At 39.7% G+C, this 17741-nt stretch overlaps 1 protein-coding gene across 1 annotated transcript in view; it reads right to left on the bottom strand.

Moving 5' to 3' along the window:
* LOC142748051 (long-chain fatty acid transport protein 2-like) overlaps positions 1-17741 on the bottom strand; it is a 54520-nt gene that overhangs the window by 21967 nt on the left and 14812 nt on the right. Inside the window, exons 4-5 of the mRNA XM_075855167.1 lie at positions 8489-8613; positions 7527-7721 (exon numbers count right to left, since the gene is read on the bottom strand). Of these exons, the coding sequence (XP_075711282.1) occupies positions 7527-7721; positions 8489-8613 (320 nt within the window). The remainder of the gene's footprint in view (positions 1-7526; positions 7722-8488; positions 8614-17741) is intronic.

Raw genomic sequence — 17741 nt, 5'->3', positions numbered from 1 at the left:
ATACGGTACCTGTTGATTTAACTAATGAGATGCTCCATTTGAGTGATTATGGATTATTTAATAAGAGTAGATTTCAGCCTCCTCAGACGATTCATGCTGTTGAAACCTATACTTTGTTAAATTAAGTTAATTCCTTGAAAAAAATGCAAAGTACACAGTATATCCATAGAAATTTAAGACGTGCTGAACATTTGGCACTCAAAGAATTGACAGACAATAGCGATCTGACGATCAAATCAGCGGATAAGGGGGGTGCCATAGTTGTTATGGACACCTCCATTTATCTACAGGAAATGGATAGTCAGCTTAATGACACCAATGTCTATGCATTGTTATCAGGGGATCCTAAGTTCACATATCTTCGTGAGCTGGACACCCTGATCACCAATGCATTTAAGAATAAAATTATTGATAAAGATCTGTGTGAATTTTTGCAGGTTAAATTTCCTGTTACCCCTGTGCTATATCTCCTGCCGAAGATTCATAAGGATCCCATCAGGCCCCCTGTATTGTGTCAGAAAGTGATTCTTTGTTTGTCTCCGCAGCAATGTTTATAGACAAAATCTTAAGGCAGTTTGCCATTGGTGTGGACTCTCACATCAGGGACACCTCAGACTTCCTGGTCAGGAGCCAAGATTTCATAATCCCTGACCGGTCGGTCCTGGTTACCCTTGATGTGGGCAGCCTCTATACTTCAATTGATCATCGGGAGGGCATCAATATCTCACTTTTTTATTTAGAAAAGTTAGGGTTCTCTGATGAAAAAATTTGATTCATCAGATCACTCTTGGAATTTATCCTTATGAAGAATTATTTTCTGGTAGGAGATAGATTCTATTTTCAGAAGAGGGGGACGGCAATGGGGTCTAATATGGCCCCTACATATGCAAATATTTTCATGCAGCGGATTAAGGAGGGCCTCGCCTATGTGTCCCACCACTTCAGTCAAGCACTGTGGTGGTGGCGGTACATAGACGATATCTTCCTCATCTGGACCAGTTCAATAAGTCAACTAAATAACTTTTGTGACATTTCTGAATGGTCTGAATCCTACAATTAAAGTCACTATGTCTTATGCTACTTCATATATTGAATTTCTGGATACACGAATTTCAATATCTGGTAACAACTTAATCTCTGATCTTTTTTAAAAACAAACAGACAAAAATAATCTTTTACACTATACCAGTGGACATCCAAGGACAATGTTGAAGTCATTGCCCTTTAGCCAGTTGATCAGAGTCAAGAGGGTGGTGAATCAAGAAGACAAACTATCCTCACGACTTGATCAAATGCGCAAACATTTTTTTTATAGGGGATATGCCAATCACATTCTAGTGATGAATAGACAAAAGTTTGAGGTGCTGGACAGACAGGACCTTTTAAGTGGGAATCTAACTAGGGATAAGAAGGTTCATTTACCCTTTATTTCTACTTTTTCCACAATAAGTTCGCAAATTGGTGACATTTTGAGAAAAAGGACTGGAATGTATTGAGCAGAGCCTTTCCGAAAATAGTTGAGTTCCAGGAGAGACCTATGATGGGCTATAGAAGGGTAAAACAATTAAAAATAGTGTATTCAAGGCTGATATTGGTTCAAATCGAAAGAGCCAAACATTTTTGGCACCTCCAAAACAGGGTTGTTACCCATGTCTAGGTTGTAACATCTGTAATAAAATGATAAAGGGTAGCTCCTTCAATAATCCACAAACTGGTAGATCAATGAACATCAAGGGTTTCTTCACATGTCAATCATCATTTGTTATCTACCTGTTGAGCTGTCGCTGTGGTCTCCACTATGTGGGTGAGACCCAAATGGAAGTGCGTCTCAGGATGAGAAACCATAAATCCAAAATTAATACAAAAAGACAGGATTTACCAGTGTCTAAACACTTTTTGGAAAAGAAACATGGTGTGTCGCAACTAAAATTTAGAATCAAAGATTCAAATACCCCAAATGAGACGTGGCGGTGATAGTGGGTTGGCCTTTAAAAGAAAGGAGTTGGAATGGATATACAGGTTGGAAACCATGTCTCCCAAGGGGTTAAATATTGAGTACCCTGGTGGCCCACATATTTAGAATGGTGGGAGGTAATCTACCCCGATACCTGAAGGGTTGTTATTGGTGGGCTTTCTCAAAGGTATCGTCTGTTCCTTGTATATGTATATTTTAGGGTCTAATTTGGACTTCCTATACATATTTTTATTTGATTCTACTGTATTTGTGCCTATAAATACTGTGTATTAACTCTTTTCTGTTTTTTCTATATTTTTTAGACACATAGATCTGTGTGAAGCAATTTGAGGGCTGTTGGAAAGTAGCAGAGGCCCGTTTTCTGGGATCGTAGTGTCCCGATTAGAAAGATGTACACCGATACTTAAAAAAAAATATATTTTCAAGAGTACAGCAATGTAGCGTTTTGTGCCTCTTTATATCTTGGATTGTAGAGTTGTAGTGAATTATACAGTCGAGTACCCCTTTCATCTGACCTATTTTCCATATAGTTAAAATGAGCTCCCTTTTACTCAATAGAAAACGTACATCGATCGTATTTGAAGTATACGTCTATCCTTTGATATTTTGGGTTTGGGTTTATTTGACATACCTGATTGGGATGATATTATCCCTGGTAATTGTGAGAGCCTTTCATGTCCGGAAGGTGATCATAGCCAAAGGTGACAATATATTTCGATATGTGGTGGTTCTTTAGTTGGGGTCATATAAATGCTTGTTGTCTGCCTTTTTCAATCCATGTTATCTGTTGCATCTATTTAGATGCCATTCTGTGCAGGTATTTAAGTTTGCAAACTTCTATACTTACATAGTGCCCATTTCTCTAAATCCTATATTTTACGCTATCGCCGCTGTCCACGCATGCGCAGAACAAATGGAACGCAAGCTCTGTCTGTGCGTAATAGTGATCTTCCTGTCATATGCGTTCCATTGGATTGAATATCCGGTTTGGACGCCATCTTCGAGCATGCGCAGTAAATGCGCGCGGACGCTACATGCTGGATAGGTCTGGTATCGATGCCATACTATCAACTGTAAGTGTTTTGTATATATATATATATATATATATATATATATATATATATATATATACAGTGAAGGAAATAAGTATTTGATCCCTTGCTGATTTTGTAAGTTTGCCCACTGTGAAAGTCATGAACAGTCTAGAATTTTTAGGCTAGGTTAATTTTACCAGTGAGAGATAGATTATATATAAAAAAAACAAAAAACAGAAAATCACATAGTCAAAATGATATATATTTATTTGCATTGTGCACAGAGAAATAAGTATTTGATCCCCTACCAACCATTAAGAGTTCAGCCTCCTCCAGACCAGTTACACGCTCCAAATCAACTTGGTGCCTGCATTAAAGACAGCTGTCTTACATGGTCACCTGTATAAAAGACTCCTGTCCACAGACTCAATTAATCAGTCTGACTCTAACCTCTAAAACATGGGCAAGACCAAAGAGCTTTCTAAGGCTGTCAGGGACAAGATCATAGACCTGCACAAGGCTGGAATGGGCTACAAAACCATAACTAAGACGCTGGGTGAGAAGGAGACAACTGTTGGTGCAATAGTAAGAAAATGGAAGACATACAAAATGACTGTCAATCGACATCGATCTGGGGCTCCATGCAAAATCTCAGCTCGTGGGGTATCCTTGATCCTGAGGAAGGCGAGAGCTCAGCCGAAAACTACACGGGGGGAACTTGTTAATGATCTCAAGGCAGCTGGGACCACAGTCACCAAGAAAACCATTGGTAATACATTACGCCGTAATGGATTAAAATCCTGCAGTGCCCGCAAGGTCCCCCTGCTCAAGAAGGCACATGTACAGGCCCGTCTGAAGTTTGCAAATGAACATCTGGATGATTCTGAGAGTGATTGGGAGAAGGTGCTGTGGTCAGATGAGACTAAAATTGAGCTCTTTAGCATTAACTCAACTCGCCGTGTTTGGAGGAAAATAAATGCTGCCTATGACCCAAAGAACACCGTCCCCACTGTCAAGCATGTAGGTGGAAACATTATGTTTCGGGGGTGTTTCTCTGCTAAGGGCACAGGACTACTTCACTGCATCAATGGGAGAATGGATGGAGCCATGTACCGTCAAATCCTGAGTGACAACCTCCTTCCCTCCACCAGGACATTAAAAATGGCTTGTGGCTGGGTCTTCCAGCACGACAATGACCCGAAACATACAGCCAAGGCAAAAAAGGAGAGGCTCAAAAACAAGCACATTAAGGTCATGCAGTGGCCTAGCCAGTCTCCAGACCTTAATCCCATCGAAAACTTATGGAGGGAGCTGAAGATCCGAGTTGCCAAGCGACAGCTTTGAAATCTTAATGATTTACAGATGATCTGCAAAGAGGAGTGGGCCAAAATTCCATCTAACATGTGTGCAAACCTCTTCATCAACTACAAAAAACGTCTGACTGCTGTGCTTGCCAACAAGGGTTTTGCCACCAAGTATTAAGTCTTGTTTGGCAAAGGGATCAAATACTTATTTCTCTGTGCACAATGCAAATAAATATATATAATTTTGACTATGTGATGTTCTGTTTTTTTTTAAATATAATCTATCTCTCACTGGTAAAATTAACCTAGCCTAAAAATTCTAGACTGTTCATGTCTTTGACAGTGGGCAAACTTACAAAATCAGCAAGGGATCAAATACTTATTTCCTTCACTGTATGTATATATATATATATATATATATATATATATATATATACACATACATACATACACACACACACACACACACACACACACACACACACACTACCGTTCAAAAGTTTGGGGTCACACAGACAATTTTGTGTTTTCCATGAAAACTCACACTTATATTTATCAAATGAGTTGCAAAATGACTAGAAAATATAGTGAAGACATTGACAAGCTTAGAAATAATGATTTTTATTTGAAATAATAATTTTCTCCTTCAAACGTTGCTTTCGTCAAAGAATGCTCCATTTTTAGCAATTACAGCATTGCAGACCTTTGGCATTCTAGCTGTTAATTTGCTCAGGTAATCGGGAAAAATTTCACCCCATGCTTCCAGAAGCCCATCCCACAAGTTGGATTGGCTTGATGGGCACTTCTTGCGTACCATACGGTCAAGCTGCTCCCACAACAGCTCTATGGGGTTGAGATCTGGTGACTGCGCTGGCCACTCCATTACAGATAGAATACCAGCTGCCTGCGTCTTCCCTAAATAGTTCTTGCATAATTTGGAGGTGTGCTTTGGGTCATTGTCCTGTTGTAGGATGAAATTGGCTCCAATCAAGCGCTGTCCACAGGGTATGGCATGGCGTTGCAAAATGGAGTGATAGCCTTCCTTATTCAAAATCCCTCTTACCTTGTACAAATCTCCCACTTTACCAGCACCAAAGCAACCCCAGACCATCACATTACCTCCACCATGCTTGACAGGTGGCGTCAGGCACTCTTCCAGCATATTTTCAGTTGTTCTGCGTCTCACAAATGTTCTTCTGTGTGATCCAAACACCTCAAACTTCGATTTGTCTGTCCATAACACTTTTTTTCCAATCTTCCTCTGTCCAATGTCTGTGTGCTTTTGCACATATTAATCTTTTCCTTTTATTAGCCAGTCTCAGATATAGCTTTTTCTTTGCCACTCTGCCCTGAAGGCCAGCATCCCGGAGATGCCTCTTCACTGTAGACGTTGACACTGGCATTTTGCGGGTACTATTTAATGAAGCTGCCAGTTGAGGACCTGTGTGGCGTCTATTTCTCAAACTAGAGACTCTAATGTACTTGTCATGTTGCTCAGTTGTGCAGTGGGGCCTCCCACTTCTCTTTCTACTCTGGTTAGAGCCTGTTTGTGCTGTACTCTAAAGGGAGTAGTGCACACCGTTGTAGGAAATCTTCAGTTTCTTGGCAATTTCTCGCATGGAATAGCCTTCATTTCTAAGAACGAGAATAGACTGTCGAGTTTCACATGAAAGCTCTCTTTTTCTAGCCATTTTGAGAGTTTAACCGAACCCACAAATGTAATGCTCCAGATTCTCAACTAACTCAAAGGAAGGTCAATTTTATAGCTCCTCTAAACAGTAAAACTGTTTACAGCAGTGCTAACATAATTGCACAAGGGTTTTCAAGTGTTTTCTAATCATCCATTAGCCTTCTAACACAGTTAGCAAACACAATGTACCATTAGAACACTGGAGTGATGATTGCTGGAAATGGGCCTCTATACACCTATGTAGATAGCGCATTAAAAACCAGAAGTTTGCAGCTAGAATAGTCATTTAGCACATTAACAATGTATAGAGTGTATTTCTGAATAATTTAATGTTATCTTCATTGAAAAAAACTGTGCTTTTCTTTCAAAAATAAGGAAATTTCTAAGTGACCCTAAAGTTTTGAACGGTAGTGTATATATATATATATATATATATATATATATATATATATATATTATATCACATACTTCTCACTAGCTATTATGTATTATTAACGCTCTGTGTTGTGGCTGAATGTGGTGAATTCCGAACATGAAAAAGGTTATATGGTCGTGAGTTACGTAAATAACCAAGTCCCATAGAACTGAATGGTAGGTGCAGAAACAGCGTAGCTCACATGCTCGCTGCTTCCATAACTGCCATTCACTACTATGCGACTTACGGAAACCGCATAGTTCAGCGAGTTTTCTAGCTTACCCTAGTGCTAGGGATATGGTTTTTTACTCTAGAACCAAGTTTAAGTTTACTATGACATCCCTGATGTTACTAGGGCACAATACTACCTAGGGATACGAGCTAGGAAGCCACCTAAGAGCTTCATGTGATTGCTAAGTCACTGGTTGGTTGAACACTGCAGTAGACACTGTGGTCAGTCTAAGGCTTTTGATGAAATTCACCTTTTCTAAGTGACCTTCTGGCTTCTGAATACCCATTTCCTTCATTCCAGTACTGTTCTGTCCTGTGACAAACCAGTCATCTGATCTGCAGGTTCACTGAAACCTGTAAGGGCATGTTGAGACATGACAGAATTGCTGTAGAATTCCGCTGCGGACAGTCCGCAGTGGAAATCCGCAGCAGACTTTTTTTTATATTACTTTCTAGGTAACTTAGTGCAGACGTTGCGGAACATAGGCTGCAGTGCAGAATTTTCATTTTGCAGCATGCATAGCCACCAGTATAGAGAAGCAGAGGATCTTCACTGCACATTTCAGCCTTTGCAATACAAAGGCTGAAATCTGCGGCAAGTCCGCTGTGATATCTGCAACGTCTGAACTACCTGTCAGATCTGCAAATTTTGCTGCAGAAAATTTCTGCTACGTCTGAACATGGCCTAAATGTTCCACTTTGTTCCCTTATCTATATAATAAAAGCAGGTGAGCTTAAGACCAAAAAATAGTAGATGGTGCTTCATTAAGACATTGAGAAAAATGTAGCCAAATTTCATCCTATGACACATATCATTGCATTATCTTTATGTTTTTTTATTTTAATTCTGAAAAAGTGCATTATTTTCATGCCTTACATTTAAGAAGTAGTTGTGTCTGCCCATTGCACCGTTTTTTTGAGTGTAGTTTAGAAAGAACGCATTTCCTTCTGTTGCTCCATAGAATTCAAATATTCTGATTTTACCAAATCGATCAATGAATTCTTTCCAGATTTCAGATCTAACACCACTGCCTACAGCAAAGCGCACACAGTGATCTGTGTCATTGTCTTTCTAGAGAAAGGAGAATGATAATGTTAAGTAGAAATCATGGCTGTTCTTACCCAGTGCCTTAAAAACCTTTTACATGGGACAATTATCATATAAAATATTGTTAAGATCGAGTAAACGTTCTTAATCATTGGTGAACGTAAATCCGTTCAGCAATTGCATGATGAGTGAGAAATTGCTCATTTGTCATTGGCTAAATCTTTTATGATGACATAAAAATATCATCTGTCGTCATTGTATCTCCTCATGTTAATAGGCATCTGCTAGTTGCTAGAAAACGAGATAGGTCGGAAGGAAGAGAAAAAAGCGATCTCAAAAGAAATCGAAGCTCCCGTTAAAACCAATTAATTTTCACGTGTAAAACGACCCTTATGGTCTTTTTACGCGTAAGGATAAATTTGTAAAGACGTGTGCTGATCGAAGATAAATCAAGTTGCTAACGTTTAAAAGACATGCATTTATATTTAACAATATTCATATATTTTCCGTAACTTGTCTTTCCTCCTGCTTTTTCTGCTATTGACTAGCAGATGCCTGTTTACATGAGGAGATAACGCCAAAAAACTAGCGAATTCTCGCTGACTATGCAACTGCTGAACAACTTATAATGATTTTTTTACAAAATCGTCCTGTGTAAAATGCCCTTTACATTTACAGATAATTCAATCAAATCAAACACAAGTGCAAATATTAAAAAATTGTAAATGAACAATGTAACGTCAATTGCTTTGAATAATAAGCAAATATGTGATCAGTGAGGCTTTACCTACCTTACAAGTGTTACAAAGATATCGGAGTATCTCCCCAATATACTGAAATGCTGTTACATTGTATTTCCTGCAGTCATCCCAGAACTGACTGGATGAGAATTTTTTTTTTAGGACACATGTAGCTCCTAGGTAAAGAACAAGCATCGATATACATCAATCACATTCTATGTATTTCGACAACAACCATTATATGGATCAATCAACACTCATAAATGTGGAAACTTTAAAGTGTAACTATCTTTTCAGAATAAGCGGTCATGTGTGTACATGATGAATAACACTATTTCTGGCCATTATATGACCTGTATTCTGAATTTTTTTTAATCAGTTTTCCCCTCTGCAGACTCTCTTTCGAATTCTCATTGTCTCAAAGCTAGTGGGCGGAGCCTAATGGCTATTATATTTTCTATACACTGCACACATAGAAGAGGAAAATCCTGGGGTAATAGAAATTAGCTGCAGCAGGTCTGTGTTTTTCACACCCTGCTCCTGTTCCTCCACCTGCTCCCCCTCCCCTCTACATAGACTTGAATGCAGCATGTCTGTTGTTGACTTACTCTCTCTCTCTGCTCCCTCCTCCTGCTCCTTGTCCCCTCTTCAGAGACTTGTATAAGCAGGCAGTAAAGAGACAAACCCCCACCTTCTGCAGCTCGTCAGTTCTGCTCTGTAAACAGGGACAGACTACGCTTGACAACAGAAGGTGGACAGCAGATTACAGGAAGGGAGACACCTAGTGGCAGTAACTTCACATAGAATTGCATGGATAAAATAACAAAATTTTAATAGTTAGTAAATTACAAAGTTGATTTATATCAGGTACACTATTAGATCAGCATAAGTTGTTTGAAAAGTGTCCATTTAACTTTGTATAGAAGGCCTGAAAAAACATTCCCCAGTCCATTAGTGCATTCAACTGGCGGCATACGCAGAGCAGAGAATTTTTTGATAAGCAACGCCTCTAACCCTGCCCAGTTCCTGTCCATGCACGCCCAATTCCCTGTGCAGGGAAAAACAGAAGTGAAGAATACAGCACTAAAACTGTGCTGTGGCCCCTTCATTTTTAGGATTGAAGGCATACAGAATATTTTGGCTGTTTTTTTTTTTAAATCTTCTTTTGAAAAGGTCTAATTTTATAAAAAAGTCGATATGGGATATCCATCTAATATAAGAACGACAAACCAATTTCATCATAATAGGAAAAAATTGTTATAAACATATGCGCAAAATACAAGATCTTACAAGACTTGTTTCTATGTAGGTGTCCTAGTAATAATTTGAATGGGACAAGAAATACAAATAAACAAAATAAAACTATAGAATTAAATTATTATATATTAAGAAACACAGGCTGTTACACATTCAAAGTCTATGTACACCTTTTAAATCGTGTTTTTTGTAATAAAAATGTCTATCAATGTGATTGGTGCAACCTTCAATATACTTTTTATTAAAAATTATTTTTTCTTTAACCCCTTAAGGACACAGCCAATTTTGGCCTTGAGCACTTAACAATTTTTTTATATTTCCCTCTTTGCATCCTGACGCTCATAACTTTTTTATTTTTTGTACGCCGTAGTTGTATGAGAATTTTTTGCGGGACGAGTTGTACTTAATGTATTTCTACAAACAAATGGTACCTACATAATCGTTTAATTTATATACATTTTTATTTTGGCGAAGCAGTACCGCTGCAGTTTTAATATTTTTTTTTTTTACACCATACACTGATCATCCTAAATAATGTTATACTTTTGTTGTTTAGGTTGTTATGGTCGTGGCGATGCCAAATATGTCTATATTATTTCATATTTTGGGACTTATATTGTAAAAAGTTTATTTATTGTAAATAATTTGTATCTCTGTGTATTTTTTGTCATTTTTTTAAATTTAACATTAATTGTTTTTACATTAACCCCTTTCCGACATCCGCTGTATATATACGGCGCTGTCGGGAAGGGCTTCCCACAAAGCACAGTACCATTACGTCGCAGTGATAGCTGTATGTTACAGCTGGCACCCTGAGGTATCGGCCAGGACCGGAGCTAGCATCTAATCCGGCCGATTAACCCCTCAGATGCTGCGTTCAATAGAGATTGCAGTATGTGAGGAGTTTTTAGCCACCGGCACCCCAGCAATGTGATCGCTGGGTTGGCGGTGCAAAGTCGATCGGAGGCCTAATACTTACCTCCCGGTCTGCCAGCAACAGAATCCTCCTATGCCCTGCTCGGCGGGGCCTAAAAGGCTTACGGTACCATCGCAAGATGGCGCCCGCTCAGCTTCCGGCTCAGAAGCTGAGCCGGGGTCATCAGCAGTGGGTGTCCGCTATATGTTGCAGCGGACACCCCAATGTATCGGCAGTAACTGGAGCTGGCTCCGATTCCTGCCATTAACACCTTTGATGCAGCGATCCAATGCTAACGCTGCTTCAAAGTGGTTTGTAGCAAATCTGCAGCCTGCCATGCGATAGCAAGGCTGCCAAATGCTACTATGGCAACAGGAGGCCTAACAATGACCTCCTGTCTGCCATTACGGAAGCCGATTAGGCCCCGACCGCAGTGAATAACTGACAGTTCTAATACATTGCACTACATAGGTAGTGCAATGTATTAGAACATCAATCAAACAATTGGAGCTTCAAGTCCCCTAGTGTGACTAAAGAAAAGTGTAAAAAAAAAAAAAAGTGTAAAAAAGTAAAAATAATAGCTGTAAAAAATAAAATAAATGTTTAACCCCTTAATGACCAGGCCTGAAAAGACCTTAATGACCAAGCCAGATTTGTTAAATCTGGTATGTCTGACTTTATCAGAGAATAACTCTGCGAAAGTTTTGAATATCCAAGTAATTCTGACATTGTTTTTTCGTCACATGTTGTACTTTATTTTAGTGGTAAAAGTAGACTGATACGATTTACGGAAATGAATAAAAAAATAGAAAAAATGAAGACATTTTGTAAAAATTATCATTTTTCCCTATTTTTAACTGCAATATGTCACATATGTACACACATACTGTACAATTTTTTTTATTAAATATATATTTCCATCGCTTTACTTTATTTTGGCAGCACTTTTGAAAAAAAAAATTTTTTGGGGAGCAATTTAGAAGACTTACAAGTTTAGTAATGATTTTATACATTTTGAAGTACATTTTGTTTTCCTGCACCAAGCCAGGTTTTCAGAGGCTCATAGGTGTCAGAATGGTGGAAACCCCCACAAGTGACACCATTTTGAAAACTAAACCCCTTAAGGTATTTATAAAGGGGTGTTGTAAGTATTTTGACCCCACAGTTTTTTTGTAAGAATTCATGCAAAGCAGGCGTAAAAAAATATAATTTCACTTTTTTCATAAAAGTATCACTTTGAAGACCGATTTCTTTGTAAAGCGACCATGAGAATGAAGAAATGCACCCCAAAATCTATCACTCTGTTTCTCCTGTTTTAAAAAATGCCCACATTGTGACCCTAATGCGTTGCCTGGACACACGGCAGGGCCCGAAATGAAGGGAGCAACCGGAGGCATTCAGGTCTCATTTTTGCTTGAAAATGTTTTAGGCCCCATTGTACATTTGGAGAGGTTTTGAACTACCAGAACGATAGAAACTCCCCATAAACGACCCCATTTAGAAAACTAGACACCTTAAGGTATTTATCTAGGGGTCTAGTGAGTATTTTGACCACACAGTTTTTTGCTAAATTTAATGTATAGCATGTGAAATAAAAAAACAAAACACTTTTTATATAAAAGTATCACTTTGAAGACCGATTTCTTTGTAAAGCGACCATCAGAATGAAGAAACACACCCCAAAATATATCACCCTGTTTCTCCTGTTTTAAAAAATTCCCACATTGTGACCCTAATGCATTGCCTGGACACACGGCAGGGCCCGAAAGGAAGGGAGCAACCGGAGGCATTCAGGTCTCATATTTTGCTTGAAAATGTTTTAGGCCCCACTGTACATTTGGAGAGGTTTTGAACTACCAGAACGATAGAAACTCCCCATAAATGACACCATTTAGAAAACTAGACCCCTTAAGGTATTTATCTAGGGCTATAGTGAGTATTTGACCCCACAGTTTTTTGCTAAATTGAATGCATAGCAGGTGAAATAAAAAAAAAAACACTTTTTATATAAAAGTATCACTTTGAAGACCGATTTCTTTGTAAAGCGACCATGAGAATGAAGAAACAACCCCCAAAATCTATCACCCTGTTTCTCCTGTTTTCAAAAATGCCCCTATTGTGACCCTAATGTGTTGTCTGGACACACGGCAGAGACCGAAAGGGAGGTAGCACCCGAAGACTTTCAGGACACACATTTTGCTTGAAAATGTTTCAGGTCCCATTACACATTTATAGAGGCACTAAGCTGCCAAAAAGATAGAAACTCCCCATAAATGACCCCATTTTTAAAACTAGACCGCTTAAGGTATTCATCTAGGTGTGTACTAAGTATTTTGACCCCACAGTTTTCACAGGAATTAATGCAAAGCAGGTGGAAAGAAAATTTTATTTCACTTTTTTTCACAAATGTGTCATTTTAAGGTCAGATTTCTTGTACAGAGGACATGAGAATAAGGAAATGCACCAGAAAATGTATCACCCTGTTTCTCCTGTGTTCAAAAATATCCCCATTGTGGCCCTAATGTGTTTCCTGGACACACTGCAGGACCCAAAAGGAACGGAGCACCCGGAGGCTTTCAGGACACACATTTTGCTTGAAAATGGGAGGATTTTACTTTTCTAGATTGAGAAATATATGTCCCTAACAGTTTCTACACCCTATGACTATGTCGTGCTAAGAAAGCAGCTGTCCTGAAATCATGTCAGTCCATAGACATTATGTATATCAACCCGCTCTGATATATAGTAAGTTAGAGTGGGAAAATGTATTAAACTGTTGGCGGAAAAAGGCAATATATCAAAAAAAAAGGAGGAAGAATGTATCCAGCTATGTGGAAAACTAGAGCATGTTCACAGGATGAAAGAAAATTTGTAGGGCTGTAATGACTTTATTATTCAAAGTGACTGGTCATACAACGTCTCTTTAGCTCCATCAATCCCTATATAAGGGACGAATGTGCCAAGTGACGCGGTACACCATAACAAGCCCCTGCCCGGCAAGGTAGGAACCGCCATGTGCACAAAACAACCAATCACCTGTAGAATATATAAAGGGGCAGTGTCCCACACCGTATGTATAGATACAGTAAGGGACCACTACTCCCCAAATTAATGTCGCTATTTCTAGAAGTATTGTCGGGTGTAAGAGGTCCACCAAAAACCCGAACAAAACTGTAATAAAGCCCATAGTGTATTGATAAGGACAAAACAGGGACTTATGCATAGACCAGGGTTGGAAGTACAAGCGGAACAATAATATCGTGACTCACTTCGCTGTCCTCGTTTGCTGCAGACCCGACACCGTTTTTTGGGGTATTTTTGGTTAGATGTTGAAGGGATGGGGTGTAAAAAATGTTTTTCAACAAGTCGGTGTACATCCTCTGACTCATGGACTACTCTCTGGTCTGCAGATTGAAATAGGAGATCTTCAATCACTTTCTCCTGAAATTCAAAGAATGTCGCCCTGCCCGCTGATTTTTTGTACAGGACAAATGCGTTCTGCATCGCAACCTGAATTTGTTATAGCCGATGACACACACAGGCTTTTGTCTATCTGCAGAGGCCCCACGTTCTCTAATAGTTGCTGTTGCACTTGAATGGACAGTGCTGATCATGTAGACGTCCTTGCGGTCACGAAATTTTAAAGCCAGCATCTTCTCAATTTGAAAAGTGCTTGACTCCCCCTTTCGTAGTTTTTTATCCACAAGTTGACGTGGGAAACCTTTGCGATTCCTGCATATTGTGCCACAGTTTCCGGTGTTGGCACAATGCAGGGCGCTAAACAATGGCACACTGGTATAAAAACTGTCCGTGTATACATGATACCCCTTGTGTAGGAAAGGGCCAATTAAATCCCACACAATCTTACCAGTGGTAGTAATATTTGGAGGGCACCCTGGTGGATTAAATTCACTGTCTTTACCCTCGTAGATCTTAAATGCACATGTGTAGCCAGTAGTGCTTTCACATAACTTGTAGAACTTTACCCCGTATTTTGCACTTTTTGAGGGTATGAATTGACGGAATGAGAGACGCCCTTTGAAATTTGTGGGATTCCACAACCTGGCATTAGGTGACGAAGGCTTATTGGCAATGTACTGCCTGGCATACAAATTTGTTTCCTGCACAAAATGTTCCAAAACTTGGTCCGTAATAAAAATATTAAAATAATTTAGTGGTGAAAAATTACTGACATTGGGAATTATGCCAGGAGTAGCAATAAAGTCATTTATGGTGGGAGAAAATAAACTCGTGGGTTCCCACACTAAATCGGTTTGGTGGGTGTGATGGTGCATTATATGTGGTTTATTGTGAGTCCTCAGCAGAGAGGGATAACTCTCTAATCAAGTACCACAGGTCGTGTCTCCAGCCTATGGACAATTGGACGAGTCAGAGGTGAAGTCCACAAGACAAAGTGTTGTCATTGTCCACTCTCCACAGGGGGTCATCAGGAGGCACCACAGTTATATTCAGCTCAGGTGCAGACCAGCAAACAAGGGTGATCCAATTATCTTCCCCATTGTGTTCTCATCCTGACTGTGGCAATACACATCATAGCACAAAGGACCACAACTCACTTACAGACAGTGTATGATTACAAACTAAAGTCATTATAATGATGGTGACTAGAAACTGCCAAGATGTTCCTCCCCCTGAGTGGATATAAGGGCTTGTCCTGGGGAGGATAGGAATCTTCTGGATTTAGACCTGAAGGAGAGCTGAAGCTGAGGCCAGCACTCTGAAGATGTTCCTGTGACTACCTTATTTTGTGGACTGTGTGTTGTTCCTGCATTGAACGTGACTTGTTCTGTCAACATTGGATGCAATAAACCCTGTTGGAGTTGCCCTGTCGTCTCTGGCTCTGTTGATCGTGTATTAACGTAACGAACCCCATGACAACTGGTGTCAGAAGTGGGATCAACAGAGTGCTGGAGATCTTCTGGATTTAGACCTGAAGGAGAGCTGAAGCTGAGGCCAGCGCTCTGAAGATGTTCCTGGGATTACCTTATTTTGTGGACTGTGTGTTGTTCCTGCATTGAACGTGACTTGTTCTGTCAACATTGGATGCAATAAACCCTGTTGGAGTTGCCCTGTCGTCTCTGGCTCTGTTGATCGTGTATTAATGTAACGAACCCCATGACAGTGGGGTTGTGCAATTTCAGGGGCTGCACTTTGAACGGACGTTGTGGCAACTGCGCCGTCTCCCATATCACTGGTGCTGGGTCTCATATCCATAGAATCCCTTGAAGCGACACTTTCGCTGTCGCTTTCAAGTAAGGCTGGGTTCACACGACCTATTTTCAGACGTAAACGAGGCGTATTATGCCTCGTTTTACGTCTGAAAATAGGGCTACAATACGTCGGCAAACATCTGCCCATTCATTTGAATGGGTTTGCCGACGTACTGTGCAGACAACCTGTCATTTACGCGTCGTCGTTTGACAGCTGTCAAACGACGACGCGTAAAAATACAGCCTCGTCAAAAGAAGTGCAGGACACTTCTTTGGACGTTTTTGGAGCCGTTTTCTCATAGACTCCAATGAAAACCGCTCCAAAAACGGACGTAAAAAACGCAGCGAAAACCGTGAGTTGCTCAAAAAACGTCTGAAAATCAGGGTCTGTTTTCCCTTGAAAACAGCTCCGTATTTTCAGACGTTTTTGGTCACTACGTGTGCACATACCCTAAAAGCTCAACTTCAGATGCAGAATCCGTATCTGAGCATAGCATCTGATAGGCTTCCTCAACTCTGTATCTTCTGGCAGCCATAATGATAATACAGTCTAAACCGCAAATAATAAATGGAACTAGCGGTTTCAATTTTTTTTTTTATCAACTAATCAACTAAGAACACTAAAAGAATGATATTTTATTTTTTTTTATTTTTTATTTTTTTTCAAACCTAAACCTAAACCCTACGCCTAACACAAACCGTAAACCCAAGCCCAGAACAGCACCCTACGCCGTCTAAGGCCCCATGCACACAAACGTGTTTTTGCGGCCGCAATTCCCCCGAAAATCCACGGGAGAATTGCGGCCCCATTCTTTTCTATGGGGCCATGCACACGACCGTAGTTTTTGCGGTCCTTGCACGGCCCGGGAGCCCGGACCGCAGAAAGAACGGGCATGTCTTATTACGGCCCTGTTCTGCGGTCCGGGCTCATTGAAAACAATGGTGGCGGCCATGTGCATGTCCCGCGATTTTCGGGCGGCCTGCGGCTGACAGTCCGCAGCCGGCCGACCCGAAAATCACGGCCGTGCACACGGCTACGGTCGTGTGCATGAGGCCTAACAGCGTACACGCCGTCTAACAGCGTACCCTAAAAAGAAAGTCGTTTATAGTACGATTCTTAGTATATACAGTAAATATATTTATTTATATATATATGTATATACTATATACTATAAAATACTGAAAAAAATGTTTTTTTTTTTAATAAACTGTGTGTGAGGAACAAGTGATTTTGTGAGGGGACACTGACACACTTGTATCTGTTTCTCTCCACAGCTAGAACAGTGGGGAGAAACAGATACATGTTTTTACTTTTATTTTACAGTAGTGATCACTATGATTGGATCTCATAGTGATCACAAAAGATCAGGAACCAATACTATTGGCTCCTGATCACTGCTCTAAGAACAGAGCTGCTAGCAACAGCTCGTTCTTAGAGCAGGAGCTGTCATTTAGACACTCCCGATCCAAGAAATAAACCTGAAAGCACTCTAGTATTTGGATTTCAAAGAAAAATTCTTTTATTGTATTCAATACGTGAATTCGTCATCTGGTTTGTGGCGATTTTATTGTACGTTTCGGCCCAACCTAGGCCTTTTTCACAATCGCTATAAATACAAAACAATAATCATATTGATACATCAAAACACAATAAACAAAGTAAATGACAAAATTGCGTGTAGAAATAAAATATCAATATAATGGCATCTAGGATGATCGAAACTGACCATAATCAACAAGAAATGTGTATGTACATCGTGATAACGGTAAGTATTATGACAATATATGTGTCAAAACAGTATTATCTTTAATAAACATCCATTATATATCATATGCATCATATTTTCAAACTATAATAGGCAAAGTTTCTCCACTTCAAGGAAAATTAAATATCATGTCA

This window comes from Rhinoderma darwinii, chromosome 3, assembly GCF_050947455.1.
Source record: "Rhinoderma darwinii isolate aRhiDar2 chromosome 3, aRhiDar2.hap1, whole genome shotgun sequence".
NCBI lineage: Eukaryota > Metazoa > Chordata > Amphibia > Anura > Rhinodermatidae > Rhinoderma > Rhinoderma darwinii.
Note: the sequence above shows the minus strand (reverse complement) of the source record. Positions and strands in the feature narration are given on the sequence as shown.